General features: G+C 39.0%; 1 protein-coding gene across 6 annotated transcripts in view; it reads right to left on the reverse strand.

The window, feature by feature from the left end:
• DYNC1I1 (dynein cytoplasmic 1 intermediate chain 1) overlaps positions 1–12,404 on the reverse strand; it is a 320,393-nt gene that overhangs the window by 66,748 nt on the left and 241,241 nt on the right. For 5 of the 6 annotated variants that reach the window (XM_007982105.3, XM_007982103.3, XM_073009119.1 and 2 more), the window contains one exon: positions 4,091–4,237. The exons of the other annotated variant lie outside the window; for it this stretch is intronic. In XM_007982105.3, coding sequence (XP_007980296.1) covers positions 4,091–4,237 — 147 coding nt within the window. The remainder of the gene's footprint in view (positions 1–4,090; positions 4,238–12,404) is intronic. 6 annotated transcript variants of the gene reach the window in all.

Raw genomic sequence — 12,404 nt, forward strand, 5'->3', positions numbered from 1 at the left:
CCTTGTTCAGTCAGAATGCAATGCAGTGGAACAGAAGGAAGCTAGAACAAATGAGGTTTGATGGGGCAGAGGCAATGCAGGGAAGTGAATTTGGATTACTTGAACAAGTCTCCACTGCATAGTTTGGCTTCTAAGCTCAACAAGAGTGATGGAAAAAGACAGTCTTCAAAAGGGTAGAACTACTGACTTTTGGAAGGAATATATGTTACTATCTCTGGAGTTTAATGTGTTATAGTCACAATGCCAAACACTTGTTAACATTCTTTATACAAAGTGGTTAATATTCATACCATTTTAATCTGGGGGAGAGATACTGGTGGTGAGATTATTGGCACAGTGTACCTAGTGAGATAAAATTAGCTTCTTTTATGTTACTACAAAATCTAGGATAATAATATATTTATTTTTCAAAATACCATTTGCAGTAGTATAGAGGCTTAGATTTGGCCAGGGCATTGAGAAAGGTCATGTATACATCCCAGGAACCATACACAAGATGCTATAACCCTCTGTCATACTCTTGTGGGTTATCCCACTCTGCAGAATTCTAAACGGTAGGGTAAAATCATTTGCAGCTGTGTATTAGACACTAAATGGAAGGTTACCATGAGCAGAACCTACAGCAATTTGGGTTAGATTTCAGGCAGTTCAGCCATCAGTGGCCAAACCACACTTACTTGGTGCTTCTTTGTGTAAATAGCTGACAGTATAAGTCTCACCCTTGATGAGTTACTGTCCATAATACCTAGCCACAACTACAATGAAACAATATTTAATATTGGAAAGTTGATATTGTGTAAAGGATGGTTCCCAAACTATTATTATCATATAAACTGCTGGTCAGAAGGAGTAGTAATAATCATCTAACGTAGCTACTCATCTGCCTCAACCAAGAGGTCGTTCCAACTCTGCTTAAACACCTTCCTTAAAGGGCAGCCAATTTTCACAGTATCCTGGGGGAATTTTTTCTTCCACTAATGGGGATAAAGAAAGTTCAAGGAGATACTTTCAGTGCAGTGCCCTCTGGGACCAAACTAATCAAGTCAAAACAGTACAACTTTTTGAATATTTATAGACAGTTGTTCCCTATTACTCCTCTCCCTGCCAAATCTTTTCTTACCCAGACTGTCACTAATTCCTTCATCTGTTCCTTGGGTACCTGGTTTTCAAAACCTTCCCTATCCTGGTGAATCTCTTTTGAAAATGCTGTATTTTGTCTGAGTTCCTCTTTCAGTGAGGTTCTGAGAATCAAACAGAACTGTCTACCTATAATCTGACCAGCAGAATATAGAAATCTGGGTAGCATTGAATTATCACTTTTCATGTGATAAAAAATATGTCTGCATTTAATGCATGCTAAGATTACATCTGCTTTTTTGACAATTATATTACCTATTTCCCTTATGCCGATGGATAGTCAGCTAAGTCCCTATGTCTTTCACACCATGTCCCTACTGAAACTTCCAAATGAATCAGCCTTAGTGGATCTGCACAGTGGTAAGTACAGCAGAGATCTGAAGCTAAATGTTATCCCAATCAATGCTCTAAGTATCAGGAGGGCTGACTGGTTGTGGGATTGCAGGCAATGCTCTTTCCCAAGTCTCTAGTGCATGTAGAGCCCGAGGCGGTGTATTATCAAGACCAGAGCCACATAGCATGCCAACCTCTGTGTGGAAATCCAATGGAAGATTGGATGTAACAAATTTTCACCTGAAAATGGTATAGACTTAGTAAAACTGAAGAATGGGAAGGCAGGGTCCAAATACTGTTACGAAACTGAAATCCATCTTGTTTTTCAACAAGAGTCCAGTGGGGCTTCTTTGATAACCACTGAGCATCAACACAAATCATTAAACACTAACAGATTAAGACTCAGAAAGGTCCAGCAGAGAAAGAAAGCAAGTCTAGAAGAATAATAGAGCCAGGGGCCCGGAGAAAGAGCGTGTGTGGCAGCCCCTCCAAGGCTTTAATCAGCAGTACTGGCCTGTGCTTCCATGAGTAATAAAACTCAGTTTAAAAGAAAAAAGAGGTGTAATGAAACCAAAACAGAAGCAGACACTGGGGCATGCTTACACACACACACACACACACACACACACACACACACACAACTCTACCATTAAGGAAGAAAAAAGCTACAGTACACCTAATTTTTCCAGTATAGATGCCAGATTGTTTTTATTTATTTTGGAAATAAACTTACTGTGTGCCTGAAGGATTTTGTTTTACTTATGATTTCCTGTTGTCCCATATGCATATGTGTGGTGGGTGTGAAAGGAAATTAGTGAGTAATCTGTGGTGGGCCTCTTTTTCCTTTTTGATCCTGGTACCAATCAGCCGGCCAATAGTGAAAGTTGAAAGACAGTCACAAAATTAACTGCTCACTTTTAGCTATAGATTAGAAAAAACAAACAAACAAAAAACCCCAAAACAACAACAACAACAAAAACACACAGCAAAAGAGAAAGGTGGACAAGTTTTGTTTCTTTCTTTTTTTTTTTTTTTTAGAGGAAATCTCCCTCTGTCACCCAGCCTGCAGTGCAGTGGTACAATCTTGGCTCACTGCCACCTCTGCCTCCCGGTTTCAAGCGATTCTTATGCCTCAGCCTCCCAAGAAGCAGGGATTACAGGCGTGCACCACCACACCCAGCTACTTTTTGTATTTTTAGTAGAGACAGTGTTTCTCCATGTTGGCCAGCTTGATCTCGAACCCCTGGCCTCAAATCTCGGCCTCCCAAAATGCTGGCAGTAGAAGTGTGAGCCACCATGCCTGGCTTATTTTATTTTCTAACGGAAATAACATCAGTAAGTTTAATAATAATAGTATTTTAGTTGTGATGATCACACTCTGAGTTACTTGCAAAAGAAATGTTAATTCTTTGGAAGAGTTCCTGGGTTTGAATTTTCCCCAAAACCTTACTGCTAAATGTTTTAACATTTGGATTTACAACTTCGGAAATTTCAGAAGGTACGTTCAGAAACACACCAGCCATCCAAACAGGGCCAAGACATGGTTTCACAGTACTTTGCCAAACACCTGCATCAAGCCTACCTTCTCCTGGACCACAATTTTCTGTTATTAGTTGGGGGAAATGGGGTAGACAAGAGCAATTTCCCAAGATTCCCAAGAACTAGTTTCACATGCATGTGTCTTTGGCCCCAGTCAATCAGAATTGGGGCTGACTTGGTATTTGTCATTTCCCATTGATAATCTTACAAGAGTGGGAGAATTTTCCTCCTCACGGACTTAGCTAAACAGCTGGCAGTCCTTTTTCATGCCAGAGTGCTTTTGAGGCCAGCATATGAAACAAATGCAGCAAGCACATTAAGGAAATTGAAAACAAGAGTAGAGCTGTATCCTTGGGCATAATTTGGGCATTTCAGAGAAAGAACATCAGTTACCCTGAGTGTCAAGGTAGCAAGGATTGATGGAGACACGCCTGTCTTCTCATTCCTCTGAACAATTGCTGTACACACCTGTCATTCTCTTAAAGGAAATGACAGAGTAGTTGTCTTATGAACACTTATACTGAACCTCTTCTACTAAATTATGGGTAATGGTTTTGAGATGTTGACTTTTAACCCCAAGGATTATATTGTCACTGTAGACTTTATGTTGAGACTTACACTACACATTCCAGAATTTAAAGTCAAAGTACTCGCTCAAATCTCACTCAAATGGAAAAGGCCTGTTGGCAAAAGTCCTGTATATCATCCCTTGACGTGAAATCCTTACTCTTCAGGATCTATTTGAAAATACATGTTTCCACCTTATAATGTAAATGCATAGGGTTTCTTTGGGAAAACAATTCCACAGATGCCTCGTCCAAGGTTTCTCTTCACTGGTGGCCTTTGGGAGAGCCAAGGAGATCCTCCACATCCTAACACATGTACGTTATTAAGAGACATACCTAAAGCCAGTGATTCCTTCATCTACTTTTCACTTAACTTTTAGTTGGTCAGGATTCAATCATAATAAAGTAGATCCTCCCAACTTGGCATTACTGAAAACATCCATACTTTCTGAGTAGAGTTATTTTCTCTTTCAAGGCCTGGTGGCTCACAGGGATATGGCAAAAATTTGCATTACCGTGTGTGCAGCAGCTGATAAGGGTGTCCGCTGCACCGGAGTCCTTCGATGACTGCGATTGTCCCAGAGAACAATCTGGCCCGAGTAAGTCCCACCAACCACCAAGTTAGGATGGAAACGGGCAAAGCAGACTGACATCACAGAGGACTGTCAGGGAAAAGGAGAGAGAGAAAGAGATGCACTGTGAAATGGTTGTAGATGGCTTGTTTCTTCCTGAAAACAGTTCATCACATAAACTCAATACATCCTGGAAAACAAAAAGCAATTTAAAGCTGGGACTGTAAAAGTGCATAGTTACTAAGAAATTTTGTACATAGGCACGGGACTTTCTTGGAGAGGCAGACCAATGGTTACTCCTTGCTATCTGAAATTTGAAGTCCTGTCCATTTTATTAAATAGGCATAAAACCTATCTTAAGTACATCATTGTTTTGTGGTCTGTAAAGCTTGCTTTATGGACATTTCCCATTTGTCACATAAAATTGCAACAGAACTAATATTAAGTCTCCACTAAAGCCTTTACGAAGCAATTATTTACTTTGAGAGCATGGCCACGTCAAGTTACACAATTTGCAGTGTCGGTAAAGGCAGAGTCATTCTAGCTTCAAGGGCTTTAAGATGAGGTCTTCATTTTGTTTTTGCCTTAATGTAGACTTCCAGGAAGTATACTGACCTCAGACTGATCCAACCGACTCCTCCCAAAATTCCCTCACCTCCCATGGGCATTCTTCCTGACCTTAATTCTGCCCACTGCAGAAAATTATTAATGTTATTCCTTGCCTATTTTAACAAACAACCAGAAATGGATTTCAGTCCAGCTCTGCCATGGTCTGTTATGGTCTGTCACAAATGTGGTTTCTGAAGCCCCACAAAAGACTACTGGGCACTACATTTTGTAGGAAATTACTTAGCTGACATAGAACCATAATGCACTTAAAGTCAGACAAGTTACTGTTCCACATCTGCTAAGTCCATTTTGATTCCTACAGTACTTTTCATATTTGCATTTATAAGCTAAAGTAATTATTTTTAGTCAATACATTTCATGCCTTAATTAAATTAAATGAAGTCACTGAGAACTTACCATGTGTAAAGAAGGCATTTTACCAGGAATGGTAGGAATAAAAGGGTGGTCATTGCCCTCAGCAAATTTGTGCTCTGGGAAAGGGAACTAAAAAACATGGATGCAGATGAACGGATGGGCTGCTAGTCCATATGGTGCCTTTGTGGAAAACAGAAAAAGGTATCCTCTGCAGAAACACAGTCATATGGGCAGGTGCACGCCTTGGCAAATGGAGAGTAAGAGGATTTTCATCCCCAAGTGTCCCTTCGGCTTGACGTTCTTGTGCAGAGCACAACGTGCACACCCAAGTAGCAGCCTTGAATGTGATACATGCTATGACTAAATTGTAGGAGCATGTGGAGTGTGTGTGTGTGTCTCTGTGTGTGAGGGGGATAGATGGAAGGAGAAGATTTGTTTTAGTTAGGGAGGGGGAGAGGAGGCTGGAAACGGTGAGATGGTTGGAAAGACCTCATGGAAGAGGATGAATCACACCTTGAAGTATACAAGGAACATTCAAAGACTGGAGAGAAGTAACAGGCATTCCTGAAGGATAGAATAATGAAGGAAAAGGACTAGAGGCAGCAAAACGAGACTTGTGAGCAGCTCATAGTCTGTTTTGACTGGGAGGGGACTTGCATGGAAGAATCAAATCGTAAGAAGTGTGGCTAAGAGATTGCCTGGGCTAGACAGCAGAAAGCCTTGAATGAGATTATTTGGAATTTTTTCTGTGGACAATGGTGAGAAATCACAACTTTTGGAGCAAATGAGTAAGAGGATCCAAGGTCATAACTGATACACCAGCTAAGTAGTAACAAAAAAACCCCAAACAAAAACCTAAGACCTCTTTTTGACTAGTAAACTAAACATCTATTACAATAAAACAGAACAAGACAAAAAACAAGAAACCAAACCCAGATCTCCTATCAGCCTAAGGCTTCTTAGTTAGAAACAGCCTCAGATACTCTGAGGGAGAATAAAGAATGTAGACTATTTTTCAATGTCATGTTTCCCTACTTTGAATGATTTTCAGTTTCAATTCCTTGAACATGATTCAATGGAGAACACGCTCATGCCCCAATCTGGTTTTCATAAAGTTCAAGAATAACTCTCAATAATGATACTGAATTAAAGAAAAAGAAAATAATGCTGGTCAGCTTCTTGTTTTACACATCCCACAGAAATGATTCTTAGTTTTCAATTGATGAAATTCTTATGTTGCTGGAGCTATGTTGGAAACTTTTTTTTAAAGCTTCAGAAAGATTTAAAATTATCCAGGTGGTATCAACAATTGAATTTACCAAAGCTCAAATCAATATGGATAAAGGAATGTCATTCAATTTTTAAAATGCAGAATTCAACCACTTGATTGCTTCTGTGTTTCAGCTAAATCCCAGCAAATATCCCTCCCGAGCTTGTACTGTTTGTTGAGACTAAACCAGAGGAAAACCAGCAGTGGAGGTATTTCTATAAAACTGAAACACATAGTTGGCAATCAACTAGAACCCAACCCCATAGGGTGACAACTCCAAAACCTACTTGTCCATTCATTAATTTGGTCATTCTTCATTCAATCATTCATCCAACACTTACTACCAACAAAGGACTACTAAACCATTTCAAAAAATTTTAAATATCACAAAAGCCCCCTATCTCAAATTCAGAGTTTTATTTAAATTTGATAAAAAGTGAAGTTAATGCTAAAAAAGAGTAACACCAGCTTGCAGCACCAGACTTCTGCCTCCAGAGTCTACTTTGTTTTGCTGAAAACCTATTTTTACAATATATCCCTGAGGAAAAAGAGTAGACTTTTTTTTTCATTTTCTATTTGGAAGATGAGGTATAGTTATGTTCATCAATTTCACTTATATCTTAAGTTCAACACATTAATTATAATATATGTTATATGTACTACATGACATATATGTTAAAATATATACAGATATGTTTACGTATCTATTCTGTGTTCAACACAGGTATCCAGGGTACACCACACTACGCACCAACACTATTACCTGATAGTGTTTTACTATTAGGTAAAAACACTAGGATAGTAAGATCTCAATGACGTAGATGTAAACTTGAGAATTCAGTCATTTCACAAGATGTCTTTACATACCCTGATGTTTGAGGTAATGGTGGCCAACATTTGGATGAGTGAGTTAATTTTTTATTTTTCATCCCAAAGTTTCCTTGCTTTGTTATTCTATAAGAATATATGTGTATAGATATTTTTACAGTCTTACCTACAGTCTGGACAATGAGAGCTCCTCTTTTAATTTGGAAAGTCTACATCAACAATCCTCAGAGTAAAAGATCTCAGAAATCTTTTACTGTTGCAACCCCTTGCTGTTACCACAGTTACCTATGTAGTCATTGCTGTTGCTGCTAATTGTCATAGAATTTACTGACTGTCAGTAAAAAGAGCAAATGATATCATCCTGTCAACTACCTTTATTTGGTTAAAAGTAAAAAATCATTTCAGAAAAATTGGTTGACACTACTAAAAAATGTGGGGATTTTTGTCCTACATTTTTAACAGTACATTTTTCTGGAGAAAAAATCTAAAAAATCATTATTAGTAACACCATTGTTATTTTTAAAAATTTCATTACTTCCCTATGCAGTTGAAATTTTACATTAAGTTATTCAGTGTTATAATAAAGCATTATTAAACTAAGACTAACAAAATGCAGACAAACAAAATTAACTGAAAACAAGAAGTTTCCTAGCCTTGTTATTCTATAAGAATATATATGTGTATATGTAAATGACGAGTTGATGGGTGCAGCACACCAACATGGCACAAGTATACATATGTAGCAAACCTGCACGTTGTGCACATGTACCCTACAACTTGAAGTTTAATAATAATAAATAAATTTAAAAAAAAAAAAAAGAATATATATGTGTATAGATATTTTTATAGTCTTAACTATTTCCTATTCTATTTTATTCCTTAAAATGTTAATGCCTTAGAATTACTTTGGAAAATAACGTATGGCCTTTAAAAATTCAAATCAAGCTGGGTGCAGAGGCTCACACCTATAATCTCAGAACTTTGGGAGGCCAAGGTAGGAGGATTGCTTGAGCCTAGGAGTTTGAGACCAGCATGGGCAACATGGCAAAAACCCATCTCTATAAAATACTTAAAAAAGAAAAATCAATCAAGTAGTTTACGTGAGTGGAAAATAATTACAAAGTTGGTGAGGATTTTTCGATAATGTTAACTAATCAAAGTAATCTTTCCTGATGCTACAGTTGAACTCCATTTTCACAAGGTTATTGATTTCATTGATGTGGCCATATTGTTGGTCAAATCAGGGGCTCAGAAATATGATGAGGTCATATGTAACAAGCTTAATGAAAAGCTGGTAAGACTGACTGTCAATATTCCAACACATATAACACAAAGACAGTGTTATATCAGGAACCACAATTTCCAAGAGGGCAAGCATCACATTTTGATTATTTGCACAATATGTTCCTCCCAAGTTCGGACAAGCAAAGTTTTGAGACTATATTTTGAAGACCAAGCCATCTCTATTGACAGTTTCCAAAGTTTTTAGCAGATGCCTTAGACCAAAGCTCCTGAGAAAAGGGTTTTTTTTTTTTTTTTTTTGAGACAGAGTCTCGCTCTGTCGCCCAGGCTGGAGTGCAGTGGCCAGATCTCAGCTCACTGCAAGCTCTGCCTCCTGGGTTTACGCCATTCTCCTGCCTCAGCCTCCCGAGTAGCTGGGACTACAGGCACTCACCACGTCGCCCGGCTAGCTTTTTGTATTTTTTTTTTTAGTAGACACGGGTTTCACTGTGTTAGCCAGGATGGTCTCAATCTCCTGACCTCATGATCTGCCCATCTCGGCCTCCCTAAGTGCTGGGATTACAGGCTTGAGCCACCGCGCCCGGCCAAGGGTTTGTTTTTTAATCCTGAGCAGATGGCCCAGTTACTGGCCGCCCCTGCAAAGACAGACCACCTCCTGATCCATATAGCCACATGTTCACTTGCACATGAGCTGACCCACTAAACAGAGTTCCACCTCTTCATCATCTATTTAAAGAGAAGTCAGTTTATTTTACACCATTCACAGGGAATTCCACAGAGATGAGGGTGAGATTCAGCTTGGAATGTCTCCCTTCACTCACCGCACACCATCACTACATTCAATTCAAGTTAGCCCAGACCCGTCTTTAAGTGGCTGTGGAGGCTGTTTTCTATTTTGTAGAGCTAATCCAGGCCAGCTTAGAGATGGTACTTCCCCTTAACCACAGACCCAGATGCCCAGGTTGAACAACCTTTGGTCATTCCTGGCTGGGAAGCTTACCCTCTAGGCTCCCATTTGATCTGGTTGCCTCTGACCTTCCGTGCGTGGCACTCTGCCCACTCCACAGCCATCGTGCCTGGGTGGGAGAAATAGGGGTTCTGCTTTCAAAAAGCGTCTCCTATTTCAAGTACCATCTCTTCTGGGGAGACGATAGTCCTCAGGGAGGGACTGGTCATATTGTTGCCATATGCTGTTTAATGGTGGCTGACGTTTTATTTGCCTAAAAACAAATGCTTCACTGTCAGAGGGCTTTGAGGCAGACACATCAGATGCTTCTAGCTACTAGTGAACTAGTATGTATTTCTGCCAGTACCTAAAAAACCCACAAAGATATTTCTTTTGTTAATGGAAAAGTGTATTTGGAGAAGACTGCTGTTGAAAACCGCTCCTATAGGCAATCATGTAGCACCAGGCATTTGGCAACATGAAAGGTGTGAAGCTGGTCAAGACGACATGAGTCATGGGTCAGGCACTTAACTTTAATTGAGATGAAGGGAAAGGGTCTTTTGTTCTTTATATTATTATTATTATTATTATTATTATTGTTGAGACAAGGTCTCGCTCTGTAACCCAGGCTGGAATACAATGGCACAGTCACAGCTCACTGCAGCCTTGATCTCCTGGGCTCAAGGGATCCTCCTGCCTCAGCCTCCTGAGTAGCTGGGATTACAGGCACATGAAACCACACCAAGGTAATTTTTAATTTTTTTTTTTTTTTTGTAGCGATGTAGCTATGTTGCGATGGCTGGTCTCAAACTCCTGGGTTCAAGCAATCCTCCTGCCTCAACCTCCCAAAGTGCTGGGATTACAGGTATAAGCCAACATATCCAGCCTCTTTTTTCTTCTAAAACTATCCCTTTCTCTCTCTAAGTCTCTGTCCTGGGGTGCACAGGCTACTCTTCTAAATTCTAAGAGGAGTAAGCATCTAAAAGTTATCACCCCATTAATGTGGGGATGCCCAGGAGCAAAGATTGAGTTAGTTACCTGCTCCTTCTTGATACTGTTTATACTAAGAAATAAAAAGCAGCTGATCCTAAAATTTGATTTCCCATAGATTAGAAATCTTGATAACCTTTCTTAGAATTCCTTGGAATTTTCATGCCTTTCAGTATTTGGACCCTATCATGTGCCTCATCTTGGCTTTTATGCTGAGAATACAAAGGTGGTATGCAAACCACAAATAACATACCATTTCACATCCACTAGGTTGACTATAATTTTTTTAAAATGGAAGTAAGTGTTGGTGACAATGTGGAGAGATTGGAACACTCATTACAATGCTTGTGGGAATGTACAATGGTGCAGCCACTCTGGAGAACAGTCTGGCAGTTCCCCAAAACATTAAACATAGAATTATCATATGTCCCACCAATTCCACTCCTAGGTATATACCCAAGATAATTGAAAAAATATGTCTTCACAAAAGCTTGTACACTAATGTCCACAGCGGCATTATTCATAATAGTTAAAAAGTGGAAACAACTCAAATGTCCCTCAACTGAGGAATGAATAAACGAAATGTGGTAAATCCATACAATGGAATGTTTGGCAATGAAAAGAATAAAGTACTGATGCATGCTATAGCATGGATGAACCTTGATGTCATTACATTAACTGAAACAACTCATAAAAGGCCACTTATTATATGATTCCATTTACATAAAATGTCCAGAATACGCAAATCCATAGAGTTAGAAAGCAGAGTCGTGGTTGCCTAGGGCTAGGCTTGGAAGGAATGAGGTATGACTACTAAGTACGGGATTTCTTTATGTGATGATAAAAATGTTCTGGAATCAGACAATGCTAATTGTCCAACTTTGTGAATATACTAAAAAAACACAAAACTGTATGCTTTAAAAGGGTAAACTTGTGGTTTGTAAAATATATCTTAATTGTTAAAAGTGTGCAGGCATGTTTCTGACCTCATGAAATTTACCAACTTTATTTGTTATCTTCAAGACAACTGTGTCTGGACTGCTTGAATCATCCTTTCCTCAAACAATTATTTTTCCCTCTTCCCTTCTTTCTGAGCATCATCTTCAGTTTCTACGCCCTGAGAGGCAGGGAGGTAGAAAGGGAGGACTGGCTGACCCAGAGTCCCAAGAACTGACTTTCTGCTCTGAAACCCTACTAGCTGTGTGAATCCTTTAAGCCTTAAGTTTGTTTGCATATTTGAGGGACATTTTTCAAATTCTTTATTTTTTAAAATTGTGGTGAAATATTCATAACATAAAATTTGTTACCATCCTAACCATTTTCAAGTGTATGGTTCAGTGACATTAAACACGTTCACGTTGTTGTGCAACCATCACCATCATCCATCTCCAGAACCTTTTCATCTTCTCCAGTTGAAACTTGGTACCCTTTAAACACTAACTCCTCACTCCTCCCCTATCCCCCATCCCCCATCACTCTTCATCAGCCTCTGGTAACCACCATTCTACTTTCTGTCTCTACAAATTTGACTACTTGAGGTACCTCATATAAGTATTATCATATAATATATAATATTTATCCTTTAGTGATCAGCTATTTCACTTAGCATAATGTCCTCATGGTTTATCTATGTTGTAGCATGTGTCAAAATTTCTTTCCTTTTTAAAGCTGAATAATATTCCATTGTACATGTATACCACATCTGGTTTTATCCATTCATTCATCAGTGGACACTTTTTGACTATTGTGAATAATGCTGCTAAGAATATGGGTGCACAAACATCTCTTTGAGATCCTGCTTTCATTTATTTTGGGTACATACCCATAAGTGGAAAGGCTAAATCATAATGTAGTTCTGTTTTTGATTTTTTGACAAACCATCACACTGTTTTCTGTAGCAGTGATATGGTTTGACTGTGTTCCCACTCAAATCTCATCTTGAATTTCCATGTGTTGTGGGAGGGACCCAGTGGGAGGTAACTGGATCATGGGGGCAG

Source organism: Chlorocebus sabaeus, chromosome 21 (assembly GCF_047675955.1).
Source record: "Chlorocebus sabaeus isolate Y175 chromosome 21, mChlSab1.0.hap1, whole genome shotgun sequence".
NCBI lineage: Eukaryota > Metazoa > Chordata > Mammalia > Primates > Cercopithecidae > Chlorocebus > Chlorocebus sabaeus.